Source organism: Helianthus annuus, chromosome 8 (assembly GCF_002127325.2).
Source record: "Helianthus annuus cultivar XRQ/B chromosome 8, HanXRQr2.0-SUNRISE, whole genome shotgun sequence".
Classification (NCBI taxonomy): domain Eukaryota; kingdom Viridiplantae; phylum Streptophyta; class Magnoliopsida; order Asterales; family Asteraceae; genus Helianthus; species Helianthus annuus.
The window spans coordinates 28445696-28462685 of record NC_035440.2 but is presented as its reverse complement, the minus strand read 5'-3'; the positions used below and the strand labels follow the sequence as shown (position 1 = coordinate 28462685).

Sequence of the window (16990 nt, the reverse complement as noted above, 5' to 3'; positions counted from 1 at the left end):
AAATGTAATTTTGTATATTAAATACTAAAAACTAAAAACGTTGTATCTTTAAAAAACTCGTGTATAGTCGGGTTGAAAAATCTACCAAATATTAAAAAAAAATATATCCTTAAAAAACCCCGTTTATTACACGTGTTGAATAAATCTAATTTTTACATAGCAAATGATAAAAATATATATATATCTTTGAAAACTTCGTGTATTACACGGGTTATATAAATGTAACTTTGTATAGTAAATAATAAAAAAAAATATACTTTTAAAAACCCCACGTTTTGCACCAGTTGAATAAATATAATTTTGTATACCAAATAATAAAAAATTTATATTTTTTAATAAATTAGGATAACATTTAATATTAATTTATTATTTATATATTTAATATAAGATAAGTAGGAAAGAGAGTTATTTGTTTTAAAAATATATTAAATTAATAATTTAGATTTGAGGATAATATTTTATTAAAGTATGATAAGATTTAATATTAATTTATTATTTATTTAGTTAATATAAGATAAGTATAGATTTGAGGATACTTTCAATTAATGACACGTGTCCAAAACTTGATTTCTTTTATTATAGTAGATAGATGTTTAGTTTGTTTAGTTGGTTGTTTTATATAGATATTTATTAAATTTGTTAACATAAAACATCATTATGTATAATTATGTTAACCGAAAAATCCTACGTACCAATTTGGTACTGACTTTTTGCCTTCCTGGTACCGGTTTGCTACCGGTTTTTACCTTTATATACCGGTACTGTAACCGGTATTTTTAGTATTGGTTGACACCGAGTTCATCCCTACCTTTGAAACAAAAAAAAAAGAAAAAGAAATGATTAAAACTTGAAGAAAATAAAAAAAAAATGTACGATACCGCTGTTGTTTGTACGGTACCCGTGATCAGGGATGGGCAAATGGTACTAGTTAGCAGTACTGAATTTCCCGAACTAAAAGATTTTCAAAATCAATTTGGTACCGACTTTTGGCGTTTTTCGTACCAAGCTGGTGCCGGTTTTTACCTTTATGTATCGATAACGAACCGGACCGTACTTGTATTTTTGATACCTGTATCGGTTAATACCAAGCTTATCCAACTTAAAAAGCAATGAGAATAATTATTATTATTATATTAAAATATTAAAAAAATATATATCTTTATTATAATAATGGTTACCACATTAAATAAAGGGATTAAATAAATGAACATACATTTCTACAATTTACTCACTCGCGTTCAATAGCTAATTTCCCTTTTAACGGAATTGTTTAACCCTTCAGCAACGCTTTCTGCATGGTACACTAACCCCAGTTAAGATCTTATTTAATCATGGTTAGGTCTACTGAACGCTATATAAACTCAACGTCGTTTCACTCGGGCTACTTAACTCATTCTTCATTCTCACACACACACCTTAAAAGTTTCAAATTCTCTCATCACAAGCTCTAACAGTGGTAAACTGATCTTCTTCGTATTTTGCTTTATTAACTTATTTTTAGTGATTTTGTTTGCACTCGAACGAAATTTCCTGATGAATATGATACGTTTCGTGTTGTATGTTGTTGAAACTGTGTTCAAAACGTTCTAAGTCATGTGTACATCGCTGTGTAGTTGAATCGGTAGTAGTTACTGAAATTTTCAAATTCGTTGATTACTTTTTTTTTTTTGAACGACAAATTTGGATCACTGACAGACCACTGGAGTATCATCGTGCCACCAGCGGAACCACCCGATCATATCCATCTCCACTAGGCATAATGCCTATACACCAATTCAGGAGGAAACCCAATAAATATGGGAAAACCCCCTTTGTGGGAATCGAACCCAAGACCTATTGGTCTTAAAGTCTTATCCCACCCCCAAGATGCCACTAGGTTATAAAGCCATGGACAAATTCGTTGATTACTTGATACTCTGCGGTTATTGCTAGATTTGAATTTTGTAAACTAAACAAACGAGGACTTAATATGTAAACGGACAACTAAATAAGTTTCTGTTTGATGTGGGATGATCATCAGTTAAGGATGATTTCATGATTTTTAGGTCCGTTTTCAGGTAAACTTGTAGTTATTGACTAGTCACTAACATGAGATTTAATGATAGATTGTCAAGTTATCTATTTTACTTTAGGTTTTTTTATCCTTGCATTACTGTTTTTCAAAAGCTAGTTAAAAATTTTGGTATGACTAAACATGTTTTCATTTTCTTTTTAACTCATGTTTTCATTCTCTTTCAAATATCTTGAAGGCCACCGCGAAGTGAGTGCGAACCCTGGTGGTGTTGGGTTTGTGCTAAAAATTCAAAAGTGAGTGAAAGTTTATTGCTCATGAAGTTCTACTCGTTGTCACCTGAGGCGCTGCGCCATTTGCATTCTAGTGAAGCATTTGACCTACCATTTCAACTCGCAAATGGAAGTAGTTCTTTGTCCCAAAAGTTGCTTTTTAATTAGGCGAGCTTGAACCGGTAAAACCACGGTTTTGACCACGAAGTTGTTCCAGAAACAAACAGCATTTTGTAGTTTAGTTAATAAAGGGACTGGTGTTGGTGATTCTGAAAGCAGCAACCCGTGTGTTCTTCACCAGCTTTTTGTGTCTATCATCCCAGAGTTGTGTCTTGCTGTAAAGCAAGAACTTACAAGGCGACTACGAGCACAAACACCTATACCTTTCTTTCTTTGCATAGATAATATTTTCTAAAATCAATAACCGATGTATATGGCAGTTTTTAAGGCATGGAAGTTCATCAGCAGAATTCAATCCCAAGAATACACTAGCTACATCGATATTCGATGATATTCCTCAGGCCGACCCTGAGAATTCATATACCCTTTTCGAGCTTGAAAAAACGTGCCCTTAGGCCTTAACGAAATTGGGTATTGGGCTCACTAAAGGTCTAAACCTAATGTCAATGAGCTAATAACTAATCTAAACCATAAAAATAGTTTTGCAAGTGGGCCTATGTTGATGTTTGTATGGACATACCCTATTAATTTATTTATTTTACATATACATATCGGATTTTTTTTTTAAATAGTGTGCCCTTCAAAATATCGGGTCCTGACCGATGGTCCTCCCCGCCCACCCTCATGGTCGGCCATGGTATTCCCAACACCTTTGTGGAAGTACCTATGGAATCGTATCCCCTCGTGATACTTTTCAAAAGTTCATCATGATGTTGGATGGAACGCTTGGGAGGTCTTATTTCGAAATACTTTACGGGAAAAGTAAAGGTTTTGTTGGTAAGCGTATGACCAAAGATGAACTGCCAACACTAATAAAACAGAAAGAGGTTACCTTTGATAAGTTTCGTTCGCTCTACTCGCCTCACTTCAAATTAAAATATATAAGGGACTTTGATCTGTCTCGTGTGTTCACCGAAATACATTCTTGCATAAAAGGGAGCAAACAAACTACAGAATGCAACGCTGGTATACTGATTTTAGAGGATTACTCTTTACTTGAAGAAGGTCGCATTTCCACCCTTAGAAAAAAGGAAAGGGAGAGCATCTACTCCATCTTTCAAGTCTACGAAAAGAAGAAAACAAAACATGGGGATTTTGATTGGAGTGATGTAGTTATCGACCCAAGATTTTAGCATGAGTGAGATCTCTCTATTCAAGTATATTTGCCAAAATATTATCGAGGGTTTTCTTTTCACTGGCGATACTGCAAAGACAATTGGAAGAAGCATTGACTTCCAATATGAAGATGCTAGGTCACTTTTCTATGAGGATTTTAAACCCCTCCAAGAAGGAGAGAAGGGCATTGTATCTAAGATATTTCAGTTAAAAAGAAATTTTAGAACTGATGCGGCTATCATTGCCTTAGCACAAAGTGTAATTGAACTTGTCTATTATTACTTCCCTCTGACGATTGATGTTTTGGATTCCGAGACTAGTAGCATCTGTGGTGAAACTTCAATTTTGTTGGAGCCTGATAGCGATGACAATGCTATCATGACAATCTTTGGTGGAAATGAAGGCGATGCAGGACCCGGTGGTTTTGGTGCGCAGTAGGCGGTTGCGGTACAGGATGATAATACAAGAAATGAGATACGTCAATATATTGGAGGTCAGGCTTATATTGTCACTATATCAGAGTGTAAAGGCATAGAGTTCAAGGTTAGCTTCTTTTTCACCTGGCATGAAGTGATTTTCTGTTTTTACTTTTCTTCATCACATCGACTAGTGTGATTAATTAGTAGCTCATATGGTTATTGTAGCTATTAGACTCATTTATTTTTCCTTCTTTATGTTGTTCATCCATGGAGAAACTTTATGGTTTCAGAAAAGATCCATGGATTAGTATATATGTTTTTCTTCCAAAATATATATCTATTTTCAAATAGATCCATGGAGTCATCATGTTGTTATTCTCAAAGAGATCCATGGATTATTAATGTTATTTTTCCAAAATTTCTATTTTCAAAGAGATCCATTGAGAAATCATCAACTTATTCCCACTTTTCAGATGACGTAATCATGTTGTTCTTCCAAAATATATGTTTTCAAATAGATGAATGGAATAATCATCTACTTCTTCCAACTTTTCTATTTTCAAAGAGATACCAACTTTTTCTAGGGTTTTCAAGTGCTTGTCATCTGCCAGTCATCTGAAATTCTTAATCCATTTTGGGTTGGAAGACTGATACAACAATAGAGGGTAACAAAATTTAGCTTTCAAATTGTAACATATATATAAACGGGCCGGTGTTAATTGTATTTGAATCTTTCGTCTTTAGGAAAGATTGAGACAGCACAAGAATGCTCTGGTACTGAGGCGGGATATTCCGTAAATGAGGCTGGAAATTCTCTCATTAATTGGAATATCTTACAACAAATCAAGGAGGCAATAGCTGAAAACGAGGGGGTGGCTCCAAATTTGCTATCTGCTGCCAATCACATCGTGGCACCAAGTTGTAGTAAAATGTTATACTATGATTACCGTGGTATAAATTTGATATCATGTGATAATTATATCAATCTTTTTTCTTGTCAGGTGGAACTCGAAAAAAAATATCAACTTAATGTCCACTCATTATGGTGATATAATAAACGTTAGTGACAGTCAAGAAGTGGCCTATACGGACGCGCTTTCTGATCTTCAAATGCTCCATACAATATTTTGCATGAGGTTAGCCTTACACTTGACTGTAATTGAATTTTAATGAGATTTGTTATTAAAACCTCAACTTAACTGAACTGGGATTGTTTTTGTTTGGTAGGGGAAGAAGATACCACTCAGGTTCCAATCTCCGGATCACTATCTTCAATCTTTTGATTTACCTTTGCTAGAGAACACGCGTTCTCAGTTGGCATCCTCGATGGAGATCATGCAGACATCTCCAATAGCCGAAGTTTTATCTATAAGAAACACTAAGCGGGCTGATCTTGTTGAATTTACTGTCGATTACTGCACAGAGCACGTGGTAGAGAACCTTACCGAACTTTTTCCGGTGATGTGCTTATTTTAGTGGAAAGGAAACCAAAAACTCTTTATGAGTTGTCAACATGGTGTCTTTCAATAGTTAAAGAAGTTTTACTCAAAGATGGTGCCACTTGTAAGTTTTTAGCTCATTCCTTACGCCACCCTCGAGTCAATGAAGGAGCGTTCGTCATCTGTTTGATGAACATTACTACTGAAAAGAGAATTTTTAAATCGCTGAAGAAGATTACAAATCTAAATATAGTTAAGGAAGTTCTTTACAGTGATGATAATATGGTAAGATGTCATCACTGTTATCTAACAAAATTTTTGTTTGTTGATTACAAACTGATATAAATGTTGTGTACCGGAGAAGAAAGATGATTGTGAGATATGTAATTTCGAAGCTATTGATGAACAAGGTTTTGACGATCTCAGCAGGGGGCAATCGAGACGTCCCTTTCTAAAACGAATTGCACGCACAAGTCTTCGGTGGAGTTAATATGGGGACCCCCGGAAAACAAAGACAGTTGTTTTGTTGTTTTCCTTATTAAAACTGAAATGTAGAACTTTGATTTGTGCTCCTACTAACCATGCCATCAGACAAGTAGCAACATGTGTGTTGAATTTGGTTAAAAGCTCCCCCGATGTTTCTGTTGAAGATGTCATCCTGTTTGGCAATAGGGAGAGACTTGGTATAAGGGGAGATGTTGAAGAAATATTCTTGGAGAATAAGGTTAGGGCTCTAAAAAAGCTGCAACCGTTTGATTTTCAAGAGGAAAACACAATAACGAAAATCTGTTTGGAAAGAGCTTCTCTTGTAATATGTACGGCATCCCATTCGTACAATTTGCATAATCTTCGAAATGAACCTTTTCAATTTTTGGTCATAGATAAAGCAGCACAGCTTAAAGAGGCCGAGTCCACCATTCCCCTACAACTCCCTGGAATAATGCATGTTGTTCTTGTTGGTGACGAGTGCCAATTATCTGCGATGGTAACAAGCGATGTAAGTTTATGTTCTGTTTCTCTCTTAATTTTACTACTTCCAGGCTATGCAGTTTTTAATAATGGACTGATTGTTTCTGGACAGATGTCAACTAAGTGGGAATGCATCCTTCGATTAGTCAGTTTCAAGGGTTCTTCCATCCCCGACAATCCAAAGACGGTGCCTAGATAACAAACAGAAAAAAAATCATGTACAAGAGTCAGCATACTTATTTTTCCAAAAAAATAAAAAAAAAACAAAATGTTCTTTGTAAAGACAACTATAGTATTGCATACCGTGCTCTAGTCAATGCAGTATTAATCCTTTGACGACTAGATAAGAAGCCAACAAACTCATGTTAATTAGATTGCACCGTTGATAAGATAATGATATCTGCTTTCCCACCTTGAAATCCATCAATTGTTTTCACCTTGATTAAAAATCCATCACGATCCTCGTACCGAGCTATCTTTTCCCGAATGTGAAGAACTTGGGCCGCATAGAGAGATACCACACCAATAGTAAGCTTATTTTTGGATTTCTCCCATTCTACAAATGTAAAAGACGAGGTCAAACATAAGGGAATGTTGAGCACACATGACACATATACATATACATAAGGAAAACAATTAGTCCATCAAAACAATCAGGGAATGTTGAGCACACATATACATATGCATAAGGAAAACAATTAGTCCATAAAAAACAATGAGTCCATACATATGTTTTTAGCTCACTGAAAACACATTTTACAACAACTTTAACAGTAAGTTTTTAAATGAAATAATATACTGATTACTCTATTTTTTGGAGACCCAGAAACAAAAATTGTAAGATTAATTTATTAAAAGTAAATGCGGTTTTGGTCCTTATGGTTTAGTGGTTATTGCTATTATTTACAAAATCCAAATGTCTTGCAATTTTAATACCAAGGTTTCTATTTTATTACGGTTTTGGTCCACCATACTAACTCCATCCAACTTATAATTAGATCCTTGCCACATGAGAGGCATGTGTAGGGTATTTTGGTAAATAACCATTACTGTGCATAGAAACTGTGCTGGTGTGTTTTGTTATAAACCATGAGAGGCATGGTCCATTATTGTTGTGTTCTGTTGTAAACTGTGCTGATGTGTTTTGTTATAAAACGATGGCCCGTAACTGTAAACAAATGTTGGTAATAAAACGACAAGGTACAAAGTGTTAAAACAGCCGCAGCAGTAGCTGTACTGTTATAACAGCCGCTGTTTTAACAGTTTATCTGTTTTAACACTTCGCGCCTCGTCGTTTACACTTCACGCCTCGCCGTTATCTGCTGCTGTTAACTGATTACCTAGTTGACTTCTATTCACTTATCCATATTTCCTATGTTAACTGATCACACCTATTCACTTGACCAATGCTATTGGATCCAAGATATTTGACCACACTGTTATAGTGTATTTTTTTAATAATGTAATACATGTAACATGATTTAAATTATGACAAAATATTATTGTCAGAAGCTAAACCAAGCTATAACACTGTAAAACTAGACCCTTTTAATTGATATAGCTTGGTTACTAATCAAGATGGAACTGAGCCTAGTATTTAATAAGAAACCAGACATTATTACTTCAATATATCCCAAATTTTAGTAAGGATAATTTTATATTTGAGCTAGCATGCGATGCAACACAGTTATAAATTGTTAAATTAAATAGAAATATTAGTAACAGGTTAATGTAATGTGAAAGGTGAAACATTGATCCAGCCTATCTAACTGGTATCAGAGCCTCGTTCTCGTTCGAGGCTCGTGTCAGTGTCAGTTCCGAAAGAAGTCAAGGATACCAATCAGAGGTAGCAATAAAGAAACGTACTTAGATTGAAGAATGGGAGACTTTCAGGTTGTCGGGGGAGTCAAGAAGCTCAACAACAGTAACTACAACATGTGGGCTACGTGTATCATGTCTTACCTTCAAGGTCAAGACTTGTGGGAAGTGGTTAATGTAGCGGAAACTGCACAACCAAAGAGCGACACAAACAGAGCCATACATAAATGGAGGATCAAGGTAGGTAAGGCCATGTTTATCCTGAAAACGACGGTCGAGGAGGAAATCCTAATCCATCTACAAGGGATTGAATACCCGAAGCCTGCGCGGGAAGCCTCGTCAAAGTTATTCTCAAAGAAGAACGACACGAGACTTAAACTTCTCGAGAGTGAACTCATGTCAATTGAGCAGCGGGATCTAACGATCCCACAATACTTTAATAAGGTCAAAACTCTTTGTCGGGAAATCGAAGAGTTGGATCTGGAATCTCGCATAGGAGAACCACGAATGAAAAGAATCATTGTGCATGGTCAGAAGCCGGAGTACCGAAGCTTTGTAACGGCGGTACAGGGGTGGCCCACTCAGCCAACCATTGTCGAATTTGAGAACCTTTTGGCTGGACAGGAAGCTTTAGCCAAGCAATTGGCTGGAGTGTCACTCAAAACTGAACCTGGTCAGGCTTTATACGTTCAAGAGGGAAAAGGCAAAGCTCGTTTTGAAAAGAACAAAAACGGTCAGAAAGAAGAGCCGAGTGACGACCTGAAACCAATAAAACAATGGAAACGTTTTCCATATAAGTGTCACAATTGTGGCCGAAAGGGCCACATGGCCCACAGTGACAAGGATGCAGCAGAGGTTGAAGTCGAAGAAGGCTGGGATGCAGAAGCTAACGTTGCTCAGGTTACTGAAGTGAAGGCGTTTAAGCTACAATCGAAAACCGGTCCAACAATCTCGATGAATGGATTATGGATTCAGGTTGTTCGAATCATATGACTGGGGACAAGAACAAGTTATCAGAACCAGCCAAATACGAGGGTAATCAAGCGGTTGTTATAGCCGATAATTCTCGGCATCACATAGCAAACATCGGAAGTGTCAATTTCTAACAAGGGAGGACACAAAAGAGGATTTAGTTCTTACCGATGTATATCACGTACCAGGTATGAAAAAGAATTTGATTTCTGTACCTCAAATAACAGCCACAGGAAATTACGTGGTGTTCGGAGACCTGATATAGTGCAAGTTTATGAAAAATTTGAGACGAAATCAACACCTGTGTTGCAAGGACAACGAAAAGACACAATATATGTTTATCAGCAGAAACTGCTTATATCAAGAAAACAAAGAGCAACGAGACAGTGGACCTTTGGCATCAACGGCAGAGTTATCGATAGCGAATAGCGACAAATAGCGACGAGGTACCTATATGCTACGTAGCGATAGCGACGAAATAGCGCCCGCTATTTTGTGTTTAGCGATAAGGTAGTTAAAAATTTAAGAAATAAAAAATAGCTAATTGTAATTTTTTTTATATATATAATGTTAATTTTATACTTTTTATGTATAGATTTTGAAGTTTAAGGATCAAATGTAAATTAGTGATGATAGAGGGGGTTAAATGTTAAAATACACAAACTATTTTTACACTTTTATGTAAATTTTCACAAGTTTTAGGGACTATATGTTAACTAGTGAAAAGATAGAGGGGTTAAAGGTTAAAATTCAAAAAGTTATTTAACCCTAAAAAGCTAAACACACAGACCGCAGCAGCTCTTCTTCTTCTCTTCTTCTTCCTGACTTCCGGTAGGTTTCCGGCAGAAATTACAGCACCGGAGCCGGAATTCATGGTCGGAATCCCGCTACAATCACGCTATTCAGTCGCTACATATAGACTGCGAGACCTTGGCGCTTCACTACGAAGCGTGCGATAGCGAACGCTATCTGCGCTATCAATAACTATGATCAACGGCTTGGTCATGTAGGCTTTGACAAGCTTGGGTTAATAATGAAGAAAGAATTGATCAGCGGTGTTCCTTAACTTAATGCAAAACATGAAGGAGTATGTGCGGGATGTCAATACGGTAAATCCCATAGCAGCCTTAAAGCATCTGAACCTCTTGAATTAATACATACGGATGTGTTGGGACCTATAAAGCAAAGGTCATTAGGTGGTATGGAGTTCATGGTGACTTTCATCGATGAGTACTCGAGGTATGTGTGGGTTTATTTCATGAAGCATAAGTCTGAAACATTTGGCAAGTTCAAGGAGTTTCGTCTACAAGGTGAAAAGGTAATCGGCAAGAAAGTAAAAACGCTACGATCAGATAATGGCGGCCAATATCTAGCTCATGAGTTCTCAGAATACTTAAAAGAATCCAAAATAACTCGGCAATTAACGTGCCCAGACACACGGCAACAAAACTGTGTTTCTAAAAGAAAGAACAAGCTTCTAGCCTAGGTAACGGTGTTGAGCGAATTGGTGTGGAGGCCCGATCAAGGAAGAGTGGCCGGCCCTAGCCTTGGGTCGGCCCACACGTCTTTATTTGGCAGTTAAATTAGGGTTTTAATTTAGCACCTCAATAATAAAGAAACCCTAGTTGCAGCACAGTGGACATAGGTCAGCTGACCGAACCACTTTAAATCTTCGTGTCGTTTACTGCTTTTCGGTGTGTGTTCAGTTCGTGTGTGTGTGTTGAGTTCGTGTATCGCCATACGAATTACTACTAAAAAAGAAACCTAACGCTTCTTATCTTAAAGTCTTTGGTTGTGTATGTTATGTGTTTGTACCAGGTCACCTTCGTCCAAAACTTGAGAAGAAAGCGGTGAGGTGTATCTTCGTCAGCTATGACGAAGAGAGAAGACTGGAAATGGTGTAACCCGGATACGGGTCGGTGTTATGTTTCGCGTAATCCCTGATACAACACAATTGAAAGAAGAGTTAAGAGGTAACTGTTGTTGAAGAAGAGATTCAAACAGGTGAACTAAATGAGTCAGCTCCCACGAGCACCAATCCAGAACCAAGTTTAAGGAAGGTCTTCCAGACCAAGGAAGCAAAATCCAAATATGCCAATATAGCCATAGTAGAGGAACCAATGGAACCTACGTCGTATGCAGAAGCTTGCAAATCAGCTCAGTGGGTTATGGCTATGAGACTTGAATTAGCTGCACTTTCCAACAACCAGACCTAGCATTTAGTCCCACAACCGGAATGTGTGAAACCGGTATCTTGTAGGTGGGTATATAAGGTGAAAGGGAATGGGAACAATAGAAATATTTAAAGCGAGACTAGTGGCTTGAGGTTTTTCTCAGGATCACGGGTTAGACTACGATGAAACTTTTAGCCTAGTTGCAAAAGTCACTACCATAGTTTTATTAGCTCTTGCGGCTGGTAAAAACTAGTGGTTATCATGCATGTTGCTACTCGGTTTTAAATAAAATTTATATTTAGATATTGATAAAAATAAGCACGTCACAATGGTATATACGAAATTTTATAAAACACTTTATTTTGTAAGAAACAAAATATGCTATGACGACCGAAAACTATAAGAACCAATAGCAGTTCCGATAATTTCGATAACGATACTGATTCCCGATCGACATCACTCAGTCTGTCACGGTACTGGTATGGTACCGACACCCGCTATAGCTTACAATACTAAAAATATCCTTTACTTTGAATACAACTATGTTTTTTTAACAAATTTATACCAAAATGCCAAAAAAAAAGTTAAAACACAACTGTTAGTTTACTTTTTTTATTTTTATGTAATGAATGCTAATTATTAGACAAATTTATATAAGTAGAAATATAAATGAGTCAAAGACATATATATACATTGTATATAATATAAAAAATGAAACTGAATAAAAAATAATATTAATAAATTAAAAGCCATTGTTCTTCGAATTACATTTGTAATATATTCAACTAATATAGATTAAATCCAATTGTCCAAGGACGGCGGTTTGATTAGAAAGTCAACACATATTTAGATTAGATTCTTAAAATCAATGAAAGAAAAGAGTCAAAACAATAGAACCTAAGGGTAAAAGAGAGGAGTATGGATACGCTAATGGTTAAAAACAAAAACAAAAAAACTTTATTGTAGCTAAGACATGTTTTTTAAGTAATAATAATAATTGGAAGCTATGGCAAATGGGCATCAATAATCCGTTCTTATATGGAGACTTGAATCATACAATATATATGTAGCAGCCTATTGGTTTCGAAAGCAAAAGTCATCCTAGGTATGTTTATAAATTTAAGAAGACTATGTATGGTCTCAAACAATCACCAAGGCCTTGGTAAGCGGAGATACTTGAGCATAATGATTTCGTAAGTAATACAGCCGATGCAAGCTTGTTTGTCAAAACTCAAGGAATGAAGGTGGCAGCCGACTTAGTGTATGTTGATGACTTGGTCTTGAGCGGGAAATTGAGGTGTTAAAAGAAAATCTCAATGTCCGTTTCAGGATGAAAGATCTTGGTCAGCTCAAACATTTTCTTGGCTTAGAAGTTGAATATCGAGAAAGAAGCATATTGTTGCATCAAAAGAAGTACTCGTCTGATATACTTCGGAAGTTTGACATGGTCGATTCCAAACCAGCTGTTACTCCCAGAGATTTGAATATGAAGGTGTAATTTGATGAAGGGAAAGAGGTAGAGGACCCGACTGAGTCTATCGAAGAATTGTAGGGAGCCTTATATATTTGACACTAATGAGACTGGACATTGCATTTGCAATTGGGAGTATTGAGCCGGTACATGCAGCAACCTCCTAAGCCACACTTGTATGCTATACAAAGGGTTTTAAAGTATGTGAAATTGACAGTGGGTTATGGAGTAGAGTTTAAGAGGGAGTCACGTAGTACTCTCCATGGATATTGCGATTCTGATTACGCAGGAGATCCAAGTAGTAGAAGGTCAACTACTGGCTATGTATTCATGATTGGTCGAAATCCAATGTCATGGTGTAGCAAGAGGCGGCCTACCGTGTCGTTTTCTACCACGGAAGCTGAATATAGAGCCTCAGCTCAAGAGATCGTTTGGTTGGCCAGATTGTTGAAAGATTTGAACCAAGAAGTGAGTGGAGTACAAGGTGCAGTGATAACAAGTCAGCTATACAATTAGCTAAGAATCCCACTTTCCACACAAGAACCAAGCATGTCGAGGTGAACTATCACTTCATCAGAGAAAAGGTACTTCAAGGTGAAATAGAGATGGTATATGTGGAAACTGAGTTGCAATGTGCAGACATGTTAACTAAGGGATTGTCCAAGTCAAGAGTGCAAGAGCTGAGTGCTAGCATTGGAATGGGAGAAGTGTCAATGTTGAGAGGGAGTGTGAAAGGTGCAACATTGATCCAGCCTATCTAAAATAAAGGTCGGTCAACTGGGTCATACGAAAAAAGTTGGAGTTTTGCAGGAAGTAATATTAATATTAATATTAGTAGTAGATAAGTATTATGTTTTCTGTTTTGACTTTTAATGTATTCTATTTGAATTAGAATAGTTAGCTTGGTGAGGAAGTTACTAGTAGTATAAATACATGTCTTTGTAATCAGTTTATTCATTCAAGAAAACAAAAAGTGCCGAACAAAAGTTTTGTTCAAATGTGTGTTTCTGGGTACTGGGTTGGGTTGTATTAAGGTTCTTCCAGTTTAACAGTTAACTTCACCAAGCATGACTAGTGTTAACTGATTACCTATTTGACCTAACATCCAACACATGGTCACCCAGTTTATTCACCATGAGTAGTAGGGATATACCCAAACTGAACCGACACAAACATCAAGGCTGTTTTAACATATGATATAGATAATATATAGCAAAAACATATGATATGGATGCAAATGAAGGATTATATCAACAAACACACCTTGATGGAGCATTTTGACAATGGTAACCACAACAGCCACCTCAACCATATTCGTTCGGCTTCGTCGATCATCATCCTTCTCTTCTCTCCCATCAGCAACATCTATAAATGAATACGAGCCAAACATTTCTCCTTCTAGATAACTTTTTTCATAACTTTCACTTTTAACATATTCTGCATCCATGATCTGATTATAATAAAATTCATGGTTCAGGAAGAGACTAATCGAAGGATGCATTCGGTACTGGTTAGTCAACAACTTCTTCAGATGCCCTAATAAACTCAATCGGCCAAACAAGCTTCTCCCAAATTCCCACTTAGCTGACATCTGTCCAAAAACAACCGGTCCATTATTAAAAACTGCATAGCCTGGAAGTAGTAAAATTAAGATAGAAACAAAACATAAACTTACAACGCTTGTTACCATCGCAGATAATTGGCACTCGTCACCAACAAGAACAACATGCATTATTCCAGGGAGTTTTAGGGGAATGGTGGATTCGGCCTCTTTAAGCTGTGTTGCTTCATCTATGACCAAGAATTGAAAAGGTTCATTCTGAAGATTATGCAAATTGTACGAATGGGATGTCGTACGCATTACAAGAGAAGCTTTTTCCAAACAGATTTTGTTATTGTGTTTTCCTCTTGAAAATCAAACGCTTGCAGTTTTTTTAGAGCCCCAACCTTATTCTCCAAGAATATTTCTTCAACATCTCCCATTATACCAAGTCTCTTCCTATTGCCAAACAGGTTGACGTCTTCAACAGAAACATCGGGGGAGCTTTTAACCAAATTCAACACACATGTTGCTACTTGTCTGATGGCGTGGTTAGTAGAAGCACAAATCAAAGTTCCACATTTCAGTTTTAATAAGGAAAACAACAAAACAGCAATTGTCTTTGTTTTCCGGGGGTCCCCATATTAACTCCACCGAAGACTTGTGCGTGCAATTCGTTTTAGAAAGGGACGTCTCGATTGCTCCCTGCTGAGATCGTCAAAACTTGTTCATCAATAGCTTCGAAATTACATATCTCACAATCATCTTTCTTCTCCGGTACACAATGTTTATAATGAAGTGATCAGTTTGTAATCAACAAACAAAATTTTGTTAGATAACAGTGATGACATCTTACCATATTATCATCACTGTTAAGAACTTTCTTAACTATATTCAGATTTGTATTCTTATTCAGCGATTTCCAAATTTTGTTTTCAGTAGTAATGTTCATCAAATAGATGACGAATGCTCCTTCATTGACTCGAGGGTGGTGTAAGGAATGAGCTAAAAACTTACAAGTGGCACCATCTTTGGGTAAAATTTCTTTAACTATTGAAAGACACCATGTTGACAACTCATAAACAATTTGTGGTTCCCTTTCCACTAAAATAAGCACATCACCGGGCAAAGTTCGGTAAGGTTCTCTACCACATGCTCCATACAGTAACCGACAGTAAATTCAACAAGATCAGCTTACTTAGTGTTTCTTATAGATAAAACTTCGGCTATTGGAGATGTCCACATGATCTCCAGTGAGGAAGCCAACTGAGAACACGTGTTCTCTAGCAAAGGTAAAATAAAAGATTGAAGATAGTGATCTGAAGATTGGAACCTAAGTGGTATCTTCTTCCCCTACAAAACAAAAACAATCCCAGTTCAGTTCGGAGTTAGGGAGTAAGATCAGCCCAAAAATAAATTTGAAATTGTTGTTAAAGATTATTTTGGCGACTGAAATAATTAGTGGGTTATGCTAGTTTGATGAAGAACTTGAAAAGTCAAAGGTTACCCAAACAGAAACACCCCTTATAATTTCTTAAAAGTTTAACCATGATAAAATCTTCTCCTTGGTATAAGATGGTTATGGATCTGAACGAGACCATGAAACTAAATTAAATCGGAGACAACAATAGTGGATCAGTCTGGGGCGGATGATGGCAGATCCGGAGTGGAGACAACAATGGTGGATGGAGGTTCATGGTAGTAGTTGGGGCTAGAGAACAGACAGACTAAAACACAGAGAAATTGTGAAGACGAAAAGAGTGCTGGAGACTTCTTATAGTTCAAGATATAATAAACGGTTAAAAAGCCGTTGTAATTAAACTCAATAGCACACATAATTAAAACACAAAAGACCACATGGTTAAAACTTAACAACCTAAATGATATGACTTTGATTTTGAACAAAACAAACAACTGCACACAGCGCGCAACATCATAAGTCAGCGACCTCACCTCATGCTGCCTCCCACCTCCGCCATAAGCCACTCTGCCTCCCACCTCCGCCATCATCAAGTACAACCTCAACCACCGCTGCCATCTCTCCTGTCAGCCGTTGTTCTTCTTACCGTCGTCGCCTAGGGTTTCGTGTCGTCACCAAGGGGTTCAAATTAGAGACCATTGTTGCTAGAAATCGCATCTAGGGTTCCAAAATCGAAGATTAGGGTTTTAATTTTGCATTTTGGTGACTTGAAAGTTGGTGAATGAACGTGCTCCTGAGAAAATAAAGTTTCCCTTATTTACAAGAGATACCCCTAAACTTTGACAAGGATCTTATTTACCATCTTTATTTGAATCCTTGCTATTTTAAAGCTTGAAAAGATAAGTCTATCATTTTCCCTTGATTGCTTCCGCTTGTATAATTATTATTTTAATATAAACGCATGAAAACACAGTTAATTTTTTATGATTAATGTATGTACATATAGCAAGTAGGGAGCAGGCAAACAAACAATTAGACAGTATGTGCAAGGAAAAAAAAAGTTAGATTTGTTCATGTCAAGCAAAAACATTCTATTAAAAAAAGAGGTCTAGTTGAAACAATTCAATGCAAGGGTGGACCTACCCTTTGACGTGGGTGGGCGGCCGCACCCCTTGAAAAAAAAATTAGT

At 36.7% G+C, this 16990-nt stretch overlaps 1 protein-coding gene and 1 long non-coding RNA gene across 2 annotated transcripts; one reads left to right on the top strand and one right to left on the bottom strand.

Moving 5' to 3' along the window:
• The first annotated feature begins 1354 nt into the window (after window positions 1-1354).
• LOC110870983 lies at window positions 1355-4875 on the top strand. Its single transcript, XR_002553405.2, has 3 exons — window positions 1355-1456; window positions 2250-4122; window positions 4743-4875. It is a non-coding gene; the product is annotated as an uncharacterized LOC110870983 (long non-coding RNA).
• An 810-nt stretch (window positions 4876-5685) lies between these two features.
• Window positions 5686-16615, bottom strand: LOC110869795 (probable helicase MAGATAMA 3). Its single transcript, XM_035976558.1, has 5 exons — window positions 16335-16615; window positions 14517-15734; window positions 14105-14432; window positions 6710-6962; window positions 5686-6597 (listed from the first exon to the last, which is right to left on the bottom strand). Exons 2-4 carry the CDS (start codon window positions 14700-14702, stop codon window positions 6772-6774), a joined length of 705 nt encoding a protein of 234 aa, XP_035832451.1. The 5' UTR covers window positions 14703-15734; window positions 16335-16615; the 3' UTR covers window positions 5686-6597; window positions 6710-6771.
• Window positions 16616-16990: the final 375 nt, after the last annotated feature.

Excerpts from the sequence above, each read along its gene's own strand:
- LOC110869795 (XM_035976558.1), bottom strand. The coding sequence starts at position 14,702 with ATGCGTACGACATCCCATTCGTACAATTTGCATAATCTTCAGAATGAA. Across the intron at positions 14,433-14,516 it reads CTGCGATGGTAACAAGCGTT|ATGTCAGCTAAGTGGGAATT; the intron begins GTAAGTTTATGT and ends GTTTTTGGACAG. Across the intron at positions 6,963-14,104 it reads TGTCAAAATGCTCCATCAAG|AATGGGAGAAATCCAAAAAT; the intron begins GTGTGTTTGTTG and ends TTACATTTGTAG.